At 33.9% G+C, this 18,148-nt stretch overlaps 1 protein-coding gene and 1 long non-coding RNA gene across 9 annotated transcripts in view; both read left to right on the forward strand.

Moving 5' to 3' along the window:
- LOC309643168 overlaps positions 1 to 18,148 on the forward strand; it is a 385,106-nt gene that overhangs the window by 205,764 nt on the left and 161,194 nt on the right. The window lies entirely within an intron of this gene.
- Positions 1 to 18,148, forward strand: part of RTKN2 (rhotekin 2) — a 196,721-nt gene that overhangs the window by 83,512 nt on the left and 95,061 nt on the right. For 5 of the 8 annotated variants that reach the window (XR_014253552.1, XR_014253553.1, XM_082425535.1 and 2 more), the window contains exons 2-3: positions 14,524 to 14,577; positions 15,832 to 15,949. Coding sequence is in view for 6 of the 8 variants with exons in the window: in XM_082425535.1 (XP_082281661.1) it covers positions 14,524 to 14,577; positions 15,832 to 15,949 (172 nt within the window). In the remaining 2 variants the exon portion in view is untranslated. Of the gene's footprint in view, positions 1 to 4,536; positions 4,596 to 14,523; positions 14,578 to 15,831; positions 15,950 to 18,148 lie in introns of all 8 variants that reach the window. The other 3 variants (XM_082425538.1, XM_082425537.1, XM_082425539.1) reach the window with 1 other exon arrangement.

Raw genomic sequence — 18,148 nt, forward strand, 5'->3', positions numbered from 1 at the left:
CTAGTTATGCTGTTGCTGTGGGCTGTAGATGATTTTGCTTTCCTTGTTGACGTGAAACCTTTTGTAGGATTTCCTGAAGAGATTCCAATTTAGGCGGCTACCATTATTTTACACAAACTGGAAAGTCATACTCTGATCACTTTAACAAATGATTTAGTGCCTCTTCCACATAAGCTCCAAGTTAATACTGAAGCCAAAAATACAAACACTCACAAAGTAATCCTAGTATTTGTGTAGCATTTCTAAGAATGATGCAGAATACATTAAAAATATTATTTCATTCAGTAGCTGTGAGGTAAGTAGATACTTCCCGCATTTTACAGATGAGGTTGCTGAGGCTAAGAGGTTAACAGCAACTCATTAACTAGTTATGATGGGTAAGAGTCATACCTAAGACTTTAGTCTAAATCTACTGCTTGCTCCACCAGAAAGACCATATCCTATTTTACTTCATTTAGTATTCACTAAGTCTCTACTGACTGCCTTAGAATGTACTGAGCTGTATACCAGGCACTGGTGATTGAGCAGTGAACAGAATAGACCAAAAAATCCCTATTCTTGCAGAGCTTACATTTTAGCAATAATATTCTCCTCTGCCCCAACCCACTAGTCTTCCTCTTGCCTTAACTTCTTTTTTTTTTTTTTTTAATTTTTTAATTTATTATTTATTTATTATTTTTATTTTTGGCTGTGTTGGGTCTTCGTTTCTGTGTGAGGGCTTTCTCCAGTTGCGGTGAGTGGGGGCCACTCTTCATCGCGGTGCGCGGGCCTCTCACCACCGCGGCCTCTCTTGTTGCGGAGCACAGGCTCCAGACGCCCAGGCTCAGCAGTTGTGGCTCATGGGCCCAGCCGCTCCGCAGCATGTGGGATCTTCCCAGACCAGGGCTCGAACCCGTGTCCCCTGCATTGGCAGGCAGATTCTCAACCACTGCGCCACCAGGGAAGCCCCCTTGCCTTAACTTCTTAAAACTGTATTTGGCTTTGTGAAAATAATACTAGTCAAAGACATTTATAGTACCTAATTTTAGGTATCATTCAACATAATTCTGATTTTAATAACGCCACAAAAACTAGTTTCTCATACTCCAATTGCCTAGTTTAATTGCTTATATACTATAACATAAACAAAAATAAAAATGTAGATTGCCAGTGAAAATTATGTACTCCTGGTATTTCTACAATAAAACATGGTATAGTTAAGACGTTACTGATTTTATTTTTTTAAACTTTATATTGTTTGGTGTCTGTTGAAAAGAGGTTGTTGTCTCAACGTTTGAAATAGAAAACTCATCTTCCCAGCTTAACATACTTATATGAAGGTATTAATTTTATACCACATAGTTTTAGGATGGTTTAAAAGTCCACATTAAGCATTTCTGTGTGTTTTAGTTTTCACTTATTTGCACAAGAGGTGAAGAATTTTATAACCTGCTTTCAAATAATAGAATAGTATTTAGAATTCTTCTAAGTGCTTTGTTAAGATAATATAAAATACTTTCATCATTGTGTTATTTCTCATTGTATCTTGTTAATTCTGGAAAAGAAATGCTATTTTAACTTCCCATATGGAACAACATAAAATAGGATAATCTGTATTTACTTGGCCAATTTTAATACAGAGTTTTGAGCAACAAAGTGGCTGATTGGCACCCTCTGTTGGTCATTTTATTTACCTACAGGCAGAAATATAAGTTAATAAAACAAAGTTAAAAGTTTGTCTTTTATATTTTTATCTCTATCTTTTAAATTAGCTTTTACAAGTCTTACCAAAATAATGCTCTAAACCGGGTTCATAAGAATAAGGTACAAAAAAAAAAAAAGAATAAGGTACACTATTATTTAGCTGTGCTTTTGTTTGAATGATTTTGTGGTTATTTGCTTTTTCCTCAGACTGGCTCTCTAACTGTAGCATTTAGAATTGGCATTAACATTGCAGATTTTAAAACAACTCTTTATTTAACTGTAGCAAACTATTAGCTACAGTAGCACATTATTAAACAGATAATGTTTAACAATTTATTGTCAGTTTGGATTAATTAGAAAAACATCACATTTTAGCACCCTAAATAGCAGTTGAAGAGTTACTTGAATTGAAAATAATTTAGGCTTCTGAAACATGAGTCTGGATTACTTTAGTTCATCTCTCAGTTTTTTAAAGACAGAATCATTCTGTAAGATTATATGGTTAATTGGATTTATATTATAATTTGATAATATTTGTATATAATAAGTTTGTTGACAGGTCCTGAAAATGCCTATGCAAGTAATTTTATACTTATAGGGAAGAAAGCTGTACTCTGCCAGGTGGTTGAATAGTTTGGAGGGGAAAAATTTTTTTGGTAAATATTTAGCAAGTTTGCTTTTGGTGATTCTAGGATTTTAGAATTTCACTTGTCTGCCAAAGCCTCAAGTTTAATCCAATTTAATAATGCCTAATGGATTTCAATTTTAACATAATTTATGACCTATTCCATAATACTCAAGTTACTCACTGTATTAGAGCTTCCTTGTATTTTTTCACTGAAATAAATATTTTAAGAATTTATATTATGCATTGCTCATATAGAACGTGTTTTTAGAAGTATTACTTACAAATGCCAACCAACTGTATTTATATTGTATTTCTTGTACCAATTTGAGGAAATTGAGATTTGTGTTTGGTTTCTAGTGAGCCTTTCAGTATATTATTTTCACCACAACATAGTAGACTATTCAATTGAATTTTTCACTCTGATGAACAAATAAGCCAGCTAAAATTCTCCAACGTGACAAACTGAACTTGAGTATAAAATACTGAACTTGACTCTTTTTAAAATTTATGATTCAACCAAACATTATTTTGAAATAATGAGTACTTTTATTTTTCACTGAGTGAATTTCCTATTTTAACTTAAATACCAGTGTGACCATAAGGTAATTAGATAGGATCCTGAAAATTTATGGCTTTAAGTCTACTACATTACTTTAGTTACACCTAGTGCTTGATTCTGTAAATACCATATAAATGTCCCATATAAGCTTATCGACTTCAATACATCAGTAAATTCTTTTTGCTCCTTTGGAATATATTTCACCTGTAATACTAATGTGCTCAATCCACTAAGAGAGTAAAAAAAAGTGGGATGATATATTTTGTTTTCAAATCTGGATGCATGATAATGAATATATATGCAATCTTTTTAACAAGGCTACTGAAATGTGTTAAGGTGTGTCATACTCCCCTGAAACTTAGTTAGATACACTTCAAACTCCCACCCAGTCTTTCTCCAAAAGCCCTTATAGAATCAAAACAGTATTCAAATGAAAAGTTTCTATCTTACCACGTATTTGAAGTACCTAGTTAAATTAACTGGCAGTTAATTGGCTAACCAAATTAAACAGAGGCCAAAAAAGAGTGCAAAGAAGAATACTCCTGGATACATTGCTCTAGAAACGGAATGCTAATCTCTAAATGCAGGTTATTAGGAAGTAGGATATTGGATAACTATTCAGAGATGGGATTGATTTGGTCTAATAGAAGATAACTATTTTGAAAAAAAATGTTTTTTAATATTTAAGTACTTATTTATTTATTTGGTTGTGTCGGGTCTTAGTTGCAGCTCGTGGGCTCCTTAGTTCCAGCTCGTGGGCTCCTTAGTTGCGGCTCACCAGCTTCTTAGTTGTGGTACGTGGGCTCCTTAGTTGTGGCATGCAAACTCTTAGTTGTGGCATGCACGTGGGATCCAGTTCCCATACCAGGGATCGAACCCAGGCCCCCTGCATTGAGAGTGTGGAGTGTTAACCACTGCACCACCAGGGAAGTCCCTGAAAAAAATTTTTATGATAATAGTACAGTCTACAGTCAGACCTGGAAGTGTCTTATATCCCAAGAATTTCCTTTGAGACCTTTTCTATTGTCATGATAATGTTTTCCTCTCCACATTTTATTCTCTCTAGAGGGCTACTCCCTTCCTTTGCCAACTTAGTTCATTTATTGTTTCAGTGTATGCTTAGCTTTTTAGAACTTTAAGGAAATGAAATATGATATTACCACACATGAATATGTAGCAGAGAGTAATTTTTTAAATATTTGTTAGATTTTATAAGGATAAGATACTCTTGGGCAGCATGTTCATGGTTGGGAAGTTCATTAACTTTTTCAGGCAACTATAATCTGGTAAGCTAGAAATGTAATTTATGAAATGGTGACGCAAGGTATTATACTTCCTAGGACCTGTACAAATATTCCACATCTTGTTTTTAAATGTAAGAGGTCACAAAAGCCTTTCATTGTAGAGTAAGCCATTATATAATCATCAGGGAATGTAAAGCTTGTATGAAAAAATCAAAGAGAATGGCTCTATATATTTCTTTTAAAGCCAGCTAACTGTTGACTAAACATCATAAAGTTTGAGTCAAATAGTTTATGTTAACTGGAAGTCATTATTATTCAAGGATGTGTTTATTTTTAATATTTAGGCATTTGTGAAAGTTCGTTAAAACAATTGCTTATTAGAGAAGATCTTTTTTTCATTAGGGTGTTTTTTCTTTTGACAGTGATGTGAATTTTGAAAGTAAAGCACGAACAGCATGTAAGGGAAAGATTGCCATATCAGGTATGCTGTAATGGATCATTTTTCTATTGCTGAATAAATTCTATAAAGTAACTTCCTAGAGTTAGTGGGGCTTTTTAATTCCCTATGTCCATTTTCTTTTTTCATTTTATTTTGCATACCTCTATCAGAATATTTGTTGTAAAACACTGTTTTCATCATTATGCTCTACATTTGTGTAGAATTTTACAATTTGAGAAAACTGTTTCATGTATATTACATATATTATGAAGTTTTCTCCTCATTGCAACACTGTGTAATAGGTAGGGTAGTTCCCGTTTTCTGTAGACAGAGGTTAAATGACTTTGGTTGAGCTGGGCTGCAAACTCAAGTCTTTTGACTCCCCATTCCTTTTTTGCTCAGAAGTTTCAGTACTGTGTTTAATGTTTGTCTACTCTAGAATTTCCATGAGGGTTGGAACCCTGTTTGCTATGTTCATCACTATATACCCAGGAGCTAACACAGTGCTTGTACGTAGTTATTACTCAGTGACTATTGATTGGATGGATGACTACACCCCATTACCCATAGGATAGAGACTAGACTTCCCCTTAGAGTTTTCTCTTCTGACCCAAATATTTTTCTAGTCATATCTTCCACTACTCCTACACATAAGCTGTCTGCTTTAGCCACACATTTCTCTCCCTGTTCTGTCAACACACCCCATGTTCCTAATACCCAGTTAGCTCTTAAAATAACTCTATTATCTTCAGGATCTATTTGCTCATCTATAAAGCCTTCCCTGTTCCCTGCTAGAAATATTTTTCCCTTCTCTGAATTCTTAATGCAGTTAGGAGACACTTTACCACTAGATGGCACTTATGCTGTGTTGTCTCAGTTTCTCCAAAGTGTTAAGGAAGCTAAAGACAATGGCTTGGAGATGCCACAGATTGAAGTGAATAAATACATGGCTGACTCATGTGTATGCTAGTTAGATAATGTACCTTTTATAAATATTATCTCATTGGTACGCTTTGGAAACAACAGACCTCCAGCGGTCCTTAAGTAATAACTAGTTTGTTTCATTGGCTAAAAGCCTTGTTCTCTTAGCTCCAGGGAGCCTGCTGCTGTATTTCAGGCCCTCTTACCCAAGGAACTGTTTGGTTGTTGTTGTTTTTTTCCCAAGGAACTGTTTTTAAAAATGTCTTCATGTTAAAAATTCTCCTACAGGAAGGATATACCTGAATTTTACATATGACATAATTGTCCTAAACCAGAGGAATTACCCTCAGCAAAAATTCTTCAGAAAAATAACTGAGCTATATATAAAAATTCATTGCTTGTTTTATGTTATTTATATTTGTTTTCATCTTTCCAATTATGAATGGAATAAAACATGTTTTATATCTTATTTATCCTTTTGATGCCAAACATAGCACTTTTACATATTAGTTGTTCACTATGTTCAATACATTTTAATGTGAAAAACAAAATATTATAGATCTTTAAAGGGGATTTTCTAAAAATACTTAAACATAATCCTCCATTCCTTGCTTCTGATGTAGTGCCACTCAGTACACAAATGAGATGTGTTAAATTGCTGTTGAAGACTGAATGCCATGATAAAGTTAGCCTCTACTGTCATTTCATAATAGTTTATTGACTGCAGCAATCATGAAATTAGCATTAACTCTCCATTTAGAAGAGTGTTTAAATAAAAGCATTTAAAGTAGAGAAAAAACTATTTTCTTGACCATGAATACTCGAGTATAGAAATTAAACTTATTTCTGCATGTGTTTCTTCTTTTTAAAAGATAATTTTAAATTAAATTAAGGAGCCAAAAGTCTCAGAAAATGGGATACATATGTAATTTCTTTACATCTTTGCTTAGACTTAATTATATCTTGTCTGTATGTTTGTGAAAGATAAAAACAAAGAACATTAAAAACTAATTCACCTTTATAAATCCATTTTCTTTTGACATGGGAATGAAAATGTGACTTTTGTTTTGATCAAAATGAATATTTGCAACAAAGTTTCATAATGTTTCTGAGATTACGTTGATTTCCAGGAGATACCTGGGATTTCTATTTCTAGCTTCACCACTCACTGGCCAGATCTTTATAAAAGTAAAAAGAATAATTGAGGTTTATCCCGATTGTTTCTGCTCGACACCAAATAATTGCATATGGTAATTGTCTCAGCCTATCCGCTAACTACTAATTCGATGACTAAAGCCAAATCAGTTCACAAAGTACCTCGGTTTTCGCTTTTGAAAATGATAGACTTCTAGGACATGATAGCATCAAGTTAGCTATCCTATTATGGCTCTTTCACTTTACCATTAAAGTGTCAATTAAGACATTTAAAAAAAGACAGAGGTAAGAGTACTGTAAATTAAAACTGAGTCAACCATTTGCAAGAAGCTGGAAGGAATTTCTACTCTTTGAGACTGAATTTTAAAATGTAGCTAATGAGTTACACATCTTTTGCCATCTGAACAGTACATGACCACCTGGGAAATAGATAAGAAATGTCCATCTTCTCCTCTTGAGGATCTGACATAGCTAGGCATGGGAAAGGGCAAGACTGACCAACAGGCCATGGTTGTACAGCAAAGGAAGTAAGGGTCCATGTTCCTTCCAAGATAGTGTAAATAGTTAATACCACCCTACTAGAAAAAGAATAGTTGTGAAAAAGAACAGTTGTGAAATGCAGTGAGTCAGCAATTCTGGTCAAGCAAGAAGCAGGCCCTTTGACAGGACATCAGCCAAGTCATAATTATAAAACAATAAAGGTGATCCCATTAAAATCAAGAACAAAATAACAATGTCTATTATATTAATACTACAACAGAGTTTTAGAAATTTTAGCTAAAATAGTAAGAATGAAAGATGAAACTACTGAAAAGAAATCGATAAATTGAGTACTATTTGAAGATAATAGATTGCAGACCTAGAAAATATAAGGAAATTTACTGAAACATTGTTTGAATTAATAAAGAATTCAGTAAAAGTGGCTAGATTCAAGATATATACATAAAAAGTTGTAGCTGCTCTCAACACCAGCAAGAACTAGTTACAATAAAAGCAGCAAAAAACAAAAACATTAAATACCCCATGAATAACCTTAATAAAAATATAAGGGTAACTGTATTACGCTACTCTATGTAAATAGTGTATTGTAAAGTTAACAGTTCCCAAGTTACTTTGGATACTAGAATTCTAATAAAACATTGGAGGGGGAATTTTGACACATTATTTCTAAGATTTACTTAAAGAAATTAGCAAGAGAGAATAAGATGTTTTTGGAAGGATATATTTCTAATAGATGGTAAAGTATATTATAAAGTTTCAATGGTTATGATGGTATGGTATTGGTATCAGGATAGATAACGATTCAATTAGATCTATAAAGCATATAGCCAAGGAAAGGACACTTACTCAGAACGGCATATATGATAAAGATGGCATCATTCAATCAGTGAAGAAGAGAAGGCCTATTAAATATATAAATGGAGCTGGAACTGTTTTTATAAGAAGAATATTTATATGTTTACCTCACATACTCAAAAATCTTACAAAGATTAAATAATTAAATTTTTAAGATTCATTCATTCATTCATTTATTCATTTATTTGGGCTGCATTGGGTCTTCATTGCCGCGTGGGTTTTCTTTAGTTGCGGCGAGCGGGGGTTATTTGTTGTTGCCATGCATGGGCTTCTCATTGCAGTGGCTTCTCTTGTTGCAGAGCACGGGCTCTAGGCTCACGGGCTTCAGTAGTTGTGGCACACAGGCTCAGTAGTTGTGGTTCACAGGCTCTAGAGCACGGGCTCAGTAGTTGTGGCTCGCAGGCTCTAGAGTGCAGGCTCAGTAGTTTTGGCGCCTGGGCTTAGTTGCTCTACGGCATGTGGGATCTTCCTAGACCAGGGCTCCAACCCATGTCCCCTGCCTCTGCAGGCAGATTCTTAATCACTGCGCCACCAGAGAAGTCCCTAAATAATTAATTTTTAAAAGTACAAACCATAAATATGTTTTTAAAAAGAAAAAGAAAAATGGGCCATGGATACAAACATATTTACTGAACTGGCCAGTAAGTTTATTAACATTTTTCTTAGTCAAGAAAATGCAAATGTCCAGTGGCTAAGACTCCATGTTCCCAATACAGGGGGCCTGCCTTTGATCCCTGGTCAGGGAACTAGATCCCACATGCCACAACTAAAGATCCCACATGCAGCAATGAAGATCCCTCATGCTGCAACTAAGATCCGGTACAGCCAAATAAATAAATAAATATTTTTTAAAAAGGAAAGAAAATGCAAATGTAAACAATTAAATCCTGTCACTTGACTATTAAATTAGTAAATATATGTATATTTAATTGAAGTACAGTCAGTTTACAATGTTGTGTTACTTTCTGGCATACAGCAAAGTGATTCAGTTATACATATATGTGTGTGTATGTATATATATTCTATTTCATATTCTTCTCTATTATAGGTTATTACAAGATATGAATATAGTTCCCTGTGCTAAACAGTAGGACCTGTTGTTTATTTTATATATAGTAGCTTGTATCTGCTAATCCCAAACTCCTAATTTATCCCTTGCCCACCCCCTTTCCCCTTTGGTAACCGTAAGTTTGTTCTCTATGTCTGTGAGTCTATTTCTGTTTTGTAAATAAGTTCGTGTCAATTTTAGATCCCACATATAAATGATACCATATGGTGTTTGTCTTTCTCTTTCTGACTTGCCTCACAGTGTGATAATATCCATTCATATTGCTGCAAATGGCATTATTTCATTTTTTATGGCAGAGTAGTATTCCATTGTATTTATGTACCACATCTTTTTTATTCATTCATCTCTCAATGGACATTTAGGTTGCTTCCATGTCTTGGCTGTTGTAAATAGTGCTGCTATGAACATAGGTGTGCATGTATTTTTTCAAATTATAGTTTCATCCGGATATATGCCTGGGGTGGGATTGCTGGATCACATGGCAACTCTATTTTTAGCTTTTTGAGGAACTTCCATACTGTTCTCCACAGTGGCTGCACCAATTTACATTCCCACCAGCAGTGTAGGAGGGTTCCCTTTTTTCCATACCCACTCCAGCATTTGTTATTTGTAGACTTTTTAATGATGGCCATCCTGACCAGCATGAGATGGTACCTCACTGGTCAGGTAATTTTTGTAGTTTTGATATGCATTTCTCTAAAAAATAGTGATGTTGAGCATCTTTATGTGCCTGTTGGCCATCTGTATGTCTTCTTTGGAGAAATGTCTATTTAGGATTTCTGCCCATTTTTTGATTGACTTGTTTGTTTTTTTTGTTACTGAGTTGTATGAGCTGTTTATATGTTTTGGAAATTAAGGCCTCGTGGATCGCATCGTTTACAAATATCAATACTTTCTCCCAGTCCGTAGATTGTCTTTTCGCTTCGTTTATGATTTCCTTTGCTGTGCAAAAGCTTTTAAGTTTGATTAGGTCCCATTTGTTTGTTTTTGCTTTTATTTCTATTGCCTTGGGAGGCTGACCTAAGAAAACATTGGTATGATTTATGTCAGAGAATGTTTTGCTTGTGGTCTCTTCTAGGAGTTTTATGGTATCCTGTTTTATATTTAAGTCTTTAAGCCATTTTGAGTTTTTGTGTATGGTGTTGAGGGAGTGTTCTAACTTCATTGATTTACATGTAGCTGTCCAGCTTTCCCCACATCACTTGCCAAAGAGATTGTCTTTTTTCCATTGTATATTCTTGCCTCCTTTGTTGACAATTAATTGACCATTGGTGTGTGGGTTTATTTCTGGGCTCTTTTTTCTGTTCTGTTGATCCATATGTCTGTTTTTGTGCCAGTCCACGCTGTTTTGATTACTGTAGCTTTGAGGTATTGTCTGAAGTCTGGGAGAATTATGCCTCTAGCTTTGTTCTTTTTCCTCAGGATTGCTTTGGCAATTCTGGGTCTTTTATGGTTCTGTATAAATTTTAGGATTATTCAAGTTTGGTATAAAGTGACAGGGGTTAATGTGACAGGGATCGCATTAATTCTGTAGATTGCTTTGGGTAGTATGGCCATTTTAACAATATTAATTCTTCCAATCCAAGAGCATGGTATATCTTTCCATTTCTTTAAATCATCTTTAATTTCCTTTATTAGTGTTTTTATAGTTCTCAGCATATGTCACCTCCTTGGTCAGGTTTATTCCTAAATATTTTATTTTTTTGATGTGATTTTAAAAGTGATTTTTTTTTTAACTTTCCCTTTCTGGTATTTCATTGTTATCATAAATAAATGCAACAGATTTCTGTATGTTAATCTTGTATCCTGCTACCTTGCTGAATTTGTTTATCAGTTCTAATAGTTTTTGTGTGGAGTCTTTAGGGTTCTTTCTATGTACTATCATGTCATCTGCATATAATGACAATGTTACCTGTTGCCTTCCAATTTAGATACATTTTATTTCTTTTTTTCTTGTTTGATTGCTGTGGCTAGACTTCCAATGCTACGTTGAATAGAAGTGGTGAAGGAATTCCCTGGTGGTCCAGTGGTTAAGACTTTGTGCTTTCACTGCCGTGGGCCCGGGTTCAGTCCCTGGATGGGGAACTAAGATCCCACAAACTATGAGGTGCGACCAAAAAAAAAAAAAAAAAAAGTGGTTAGATTGGGCATCCTTGTCTTGTTCCAGAATTTAGTGAGAAGGCTTTCAACTTCTCACCATTGAGTATTATGTCAGCTGTAGGTTTGCCATAAATAGCTTTTATTATGTTGAGATATGTTCCCTCTATACTCACTTTGGTAAGAGTTTTTATCATGAATGGATGTTGAATTTTATCAAGTGCTGTTTTTGCATCATCGAGATAATCATGTGGTTTTTGTCCTTTCTTTTGTTGATGTGGTGTATCACATTGATTGATTTGCATATGTTGAACCATCCTTGTGACCCTGGGATAAATCCAACTTGATCATGGCATATGATCTTTTTTATGTGTTGTTGGATTTGGTTTGCTAATATTTTGTTGAGAATTTTTGCATCTGTATTCATCAAAGATATTGGCCTGTAATTTTCTTTTTTGGTAGTGCTTTTGTCTGATTTTGGTATCAGGGTGATGGTGGCTTCATAGAATAACTTTGGGAGTGTTCCCTCCTCTTCAGTGTTTTGGTATAGTTTGAGAAGGATTGGTCTGAGTTCTTTGTATGTTTGGTAGAATTCCACAGTGAAGCCATCCAGTCCTGGACTTTGTTTTGCAGGGAGTTTTTGTTTTCTTGTTTGTTTGTTTAATTAATTATTTTTTTGTTAAATTTTTGGCTGCGTTGGGTCTTCGTTGCTGGGCGCAGGCTTTCTCTAGTTGAGGCGAGCGGGGGCTACCCTTCGTTGTGGTGCGCGGGCTTCTCATTGCGGTGGCTTCTCTTGTCACGGAACACGGGCTCTAGGCATGTGGGCTTCAGTAGTTGTGGCACACGGGCTCAGTAGTTGTGGCTTGTGGGCTCTAGAGCACAGGTTCAGTAGTTGTGGCACACGGGCTTAGTTGCTCCGCAGCATGTTGGATCTTCCCGGACCAGGGCTTGAACCCGTGTCCCCTGCGTTGGCAGGTGGATTCTCAACCACTGTACCACCAGGGAAGCCCCTGGAGTTTTTGGTTTAGTTTTGGTTTTTTTTGGAGATTCTATTTCACTTCTAGTGATTGGTCTGTTCAAATTATCCATTTCTTCTTGATTCTTGATTCAATTTTGGTGGGCTGTATGTTTTTAGAAACTTGTCCATTTCTTTTAGGTTGTTCAGTTTGTTGGCATATAATTGTTCATAGTGTTCTCTTATGGTTTTTTGTATTTCTGCAGTATCCATTCTTACTTCTCCTCTTTCATTTCTCATTTTGTTTATTTGGGTCCTCTCTCTTCTTGGTGAGCCTGACTAGAGGTTTGTCCATTTTGTTTACCCTTGCAAAAAACCAGCTCTTGTTTTTATTGGTTTTTTTAAATAGTTTTAAAATCTCTATTTTATTTATTTCCTCTTTGATCTTTATTGTTTTCTTCCTTCTGCTGACTGTAGGTTTAGTTTGTTCTTTTTTTTCCTAATTCTTTCAGGTGGTAGGTTAGGTTGTTTATTTGAGATTTTTCTTGTTTTTTGAGGAAGGCCTGTATTGCTATGAACTTCCCTCTCAGGACTGCCTTTGCTGCATGCCACAGATTTTGAATGGTTGTGTTTTGACAGTCATTTAAACCTAATTGATATTTTCAGGACATTATATCCAAAAAATCCAGAATATACATTCTTTTCAAGTGCACATGGAACACTCTCTAGGATAGACCCACATACTAGGACACAAAACAAGCCTCAGCAAATTTAAGAGGATAGAAAGTTTTTCAAGCATCTTTTCTGTGTACAACGGCATGAAACTGAAAATAAACCACACAAAGAGAAACAGGAAAAAACAATTACATGGAGACTAAACAACATGGTACTAAAAAACCAATGGGTCGGTGATGAAATCGAAGAGAAAATTAAAAAATACTTTGAGACAAATGACAATGAAAACAACCATAAATTAGTAAATATATTTTAAAAATTATTGTTGGATGAAATGTATGTAAAGTGTTTAGCTTGGCACATGGGGAGAGCTCAATAAGTCATATTTTTATCAAAAGTGCTGAGGCAGCAGTGGGAAGAGCACTCATACATTTCTACCTGGTTGGGCAGGGTAGGGATGGAGTAATACAAAGATGTTCTAGAAAGGAAATTGGAAATAGGCACTAAGAACCTTAGAATTCTAAACAAATAAAAATGTAGACAAAATATCATGGGATCTAAAAGTGAAGCACATCATAAAGGTAGCCAAATAGCTTATGTTCAGAAAGATTTATAATTATTTGAAAGTGGCATAATTAATAGGTATGAAAAATATGCAAATAAACTTCCTAAGTGTAATAAGGAAATGTCTTAAACAGAAATTTTCCAGAAAGGTTTGATATCGTTTTTGTACTGAGTACAAAATTAAAAATTAAAACTAACTTCACTTTATCATTGAGATTTCTACTGTGCTGTGTTATGCTGTAATCACACATCTTAATCTATTTGATAATACCTTAATCCTCTAACTTTGAAACTATGCAGATAGCATAAGAATGTCAGAGGAAAATTGTTACTACATAATGTTAACCTAGTATTAAAAGTAAAGGGAAGAATGGAGAAAACTAGGAAGGCAAAATTTTGACTGTGTCAAAGCTCTAGATTAATTTCCGGAATAAAGATTGTTAACACAGTCACTTTGGAGTTTGAAGAATGTGTGAATGAGAGAAATATGTTTAGCTCACTTTTAGAACGTAGGCCCTTTTCTTGGCCTGAAAGAAGTAATACATTCCTCTTTTTAGTTTTCTTAAGGAAAATGCTACAGTTTGTAATATGAATATACAAAGATCTGCAAATTCTTTTGTAGACAAGTTAAATCTTCCTTAATGGAGAGATCTTGGATTTGTTTGTCAAGAGCTGGGTCTCTCCCAGAAACCAATGATCTTAGACAAGTCAATCTTAGACAACTTAATTTTCTTCATCTTTAAAGTTTGCATAGTGGACAGAAGTTCTAAAGTCATTTCTACCTCTACTATTCTATGATTTTGAAATGTATTTAACTACATTTGCTGCTACTGCTTACCCAAAATAGAAATTGAGCACTAGGTTACCCAAATTTCACCTATTTCAAAAACATAAATCATGAAAAGAAAATTTTATGGCATAAGCTTATTACAGACCTGTCTTAATTAATTTCTTGAGTAGTAGTTGGTGGGGTTTTTTAGTATAATAAATATAACAGATTTTATATTCCTAGTCTAAGCTGTTTTTAAGAGAAAACATTCTGTTTGAATATTTAAATAATAAATAAATATTGGCTTTAATGGTCAGAATCCATTATGGAATTCAGAGGTTTATTTCACTCTAAGAAATGAAATTTACCAAAATTATTACCTGTCATTTCTTTTCCCCCTCCTCTATAGATGTTCGTATACCACTAATGTGGAAAGACTCTGATCACTTCAGCAATAAAGAACGTATGTATGATTTTAATTGTAATTGAAATATTTTCTGTAATATGTAGTAAATTTGAGATTATTAGGAGAAAAAACTGCTTCCCCACTGAAATAAGTGGATGTCATTTGACAGAATAAGCAGAATCTTGTTGATAGGAACCTGTGCAAGGATGGTGAGTAACAGGTAATAGAGAAGGGAATTGTGCAATAAAAGGAAATATTTAAGGAGTCATGGTAAAGGCAACATTATTTGACCAGAGATCTTGGAGATCTTTCTGCCTTGTTTTCTTACTTCAGATTATTTAACAGGATGTAAGAGGAAAAGATTTTTAGCTTGATCTGATTGTTTTCCCCTTCAGCATTTTATGGCTTCATATAGTCTTAACAAATCCATGCATTGTGGGTCATGGAAATTAACCTCAAATGATTTCTAGCTGTTAGAGGCAAAGCAGAAAAGATATGATAATCCTTTATCTTTCTTGTCTATTGTGATAGCTTTGTTCCTCATACTTTAAAAACTGAACCCCACTGAGCACAATTAGTTTTATATGAAAAATTCAAAATCAGGTTAGTATATTTGTTATTCAATTAGGAAATATAAATTACTTTACAAAGGAATACATGCAGGTATTAAGTACATCTTTCTGATTACAGTAGAGAGTTAAGTTTTTCTGAAGAGGTACATTTTCTCAGTAATGAGGTTTCAGTCCTTTAATCACCTAATACTTTTTAAAACATCATCAAATTAGAAGGCCCAGCAGCTATGGTTTTTGTGTTCACATGTCTACTTTTTATTGTTTTTGTGGTTTCCTCCCTTTCAGTTTGGTGGAAAATGTTTTGCTGTTAACGTGCTTGCTCCTAACCTCTCATAATAGAAAACTTATTTTTCTTAAAATATACTTGGAAACCAAATGACAGGGGTAATAGTATATACATAAAATAATAAATTTGCTATTAATTAAAGCTTAAAGAGTTTTCTAGGAATAAAATTTTTGAGTTTGGTGGTTACTTTAGGCTGCTGAGAGGCCTATATTTTTAACTTTATTTTTTGATACTCCCTACTTTAATTGTTGTGCTTTAGTTGGGCAAGCTATTAATATATATTGGCAAAACAGTCTCTATAAAAAGTTAAAAGATTACAGTGTACAATGTATGAAAATAAGAATCTATTAGCAAATATTTAGGCTAATTATTTTCATTTTCAAGCAGATTTTAACATAATATAGGCATGATTCATCACATGAATCATAGTGTTATGTTGTTTTTCTTCTCTAGGATCACAGCACTATGCCATTTTTTGTTTATTCAAAATGGGAGCTGAAGTTTTTGATACTGACATGGTGATTGTGGATAAAACAATCACAGATATATGTTTTGAAAATGTGACCATATTGTAAGTATTTTTTAATCTTCATTGAATGAAAATAATCTAAAATTCTACCTTTTTCAAAGGAAGGCAAATTTATTGGATTATTTTTGAAGCATTAAAATCTTTAAATTGATCTTGAACATTGCATTATTCAAAATAAGCCCATTTCTGCATTTGAGATTTTTCCATTATAAAATACAGTGGAAATCATGTAATATTAGTAGTAACACTATGAATACAATGGAATCTCATTTATGTAGAGTGAATTTGGGCATAAAAGAGGTTCTTACATCTCATATAGGAGATTTGGTTACAGAAATACCAAAATAGTATAACAACTTTATAAGACAGTTCTGAAATATGTACCATAGGCAAAGTACTTTAGTAAAATTTTGAGAGGTTCTTTGTCTTATGGTGCACTTCTTTCATGTTTTCACTCCAAAACAATAAAACATTGGGTGATCCTCAGGGCTGTTTTTATTGCCCCTGCTCTTTTACAGGCTCATTTTATTGTGGTCATAATATAGAACCAGAAAGAACTCCTCAGGTAGCCATAGAAATCATTTTTAACTAACATAAGTTTTTCCTGGCCTTTTTTTCTATTGGCCTAAATCAGTATGTGATTTGTATTTCTTACAGGGTTTCAAAGACAGTATCTTTGTATCCAAATATTAATAACTACTTAGCTATTAAAATCAATATACATGTTTTTTCCATCTTTAGCTATGGAGCTATATACAGTTGAGATTGAAAGTACTAGTTTTGCCACTCATGTAGCATTAAAAAAACTATTGCAAACCATGTTTTGTGGCTTTGGTTCAGTGTCCCATAAGTAATTGTACAGCACAGAAAAATATAATACATTTTTCTGAGTTATCAGCAGTCGTGCAGGCCATCTTATAAGCTCTATTGAACCAAAGGAATTTATTTAGGATGCCCCAAATATTGCCAAATGTTTACATAATTGAGACTTAAAAATAAATATTTATTATTTATCTAAATATACTTATTTCCATTATCAACTATTACTTGTGCATCTTTTCCTGACAAAATCATCCTGTTAATGGACTCTTTTCTTCACATCACTTTGCTATTGTTTGTTTTTACCACAAAGACAAAACTCATAATTTTTTTCACAGAAAGAACAATGCAAGTTGCTTGGGAAGACAACTCATGATTTATAATTTTTTTTTAATTCTGTAAATATTTTAAATTGTTCTAAAAATAACTGCTCACAGATGTTCTAAATGTTATTTTAAAATGTGCTTTTTGTTATGATTGTTTTAATAAGTATTCAATATTTATGAATCTCTGGTTTTTCTCTAAATATTGACATTTGTTAGTCATTACCAGGAATACTGTATGTTTCAGAGTTGCCAAGTAATAAACTATAAAAATATTTGGAAGTTATTCCTTGGATTTATTCAAACTATAGTTTGGCTATTTAAATCTTAAAAAGTCTATGCTGCATTTTTAAAATCTCTGAGGCTGATGGATTGTCCTCTACAGACAACATGTACTGCTGATGGACCTGCTTTGCAATTTGAAGTATATTTTACTGTTGGTAACATCACCACAATCGTTTATAGTAAAGATAGTTCACTGTGTCTGAGAAAGAGCAAAGCCAATCTTGGCATTGCAGATTTTCTACATATTGGTTTAATAAATACATACTGAATATCTTTTATGCTAGATTAAGAATACAAAGATTACCAAGACATCACTCCCCCTCAAGGAGTTCACGCCTTGAAATATCTCTCTTTATATTCATTTTTTTTGTTTGTTTTCTCCTGTACAACTAAATAGTGGAATGTTATTTTAGAGCTATTAGGTACAAAGGTGGAGCGGGGAGGAGGGGCACGGTGCTGAGTGGACTGTGACTCTCTGTGAAAAAGGCATGAAAACTAAAGGTTTCAGCAGAAGAAACCTTCTGTTTCTTTTAATTTTCTTTGCGTTTTTCGTTTTCAAATCTTTTTCCTTTGGAGGAATCGTGATTTCAGGAAATCATACATATAATGTAAATACCTTAAAAACAGCTATATTATAGGAATGAAAAGGAGAAATAGCATTGGCAACAAAATGACCAGGGCATTTTATTCTTTTCCTTTAAATAATTTGCCTGTAAATATTGGTTAAATTGAGTTAAGATTGCCCTACTTTAGAAGCTGGAAGCTCTAGAAGTTGCAGTGACTCTCTCAGGTCATTTAGATACTAAATAAACAC

The sequence above is a fragment of the Balaenoptera physalus genome (genome assembly GCF_965194825.1).
Source record: "Balaenoptera physalus genome assembly, chromosome: 14".
Lineage (NCBI taxonomy): Eukaryota > Metazoa > Chordata > Mammalia > Artiodactyla > Balaenopteridae > Balaenoptera > Balaenoptera physalus.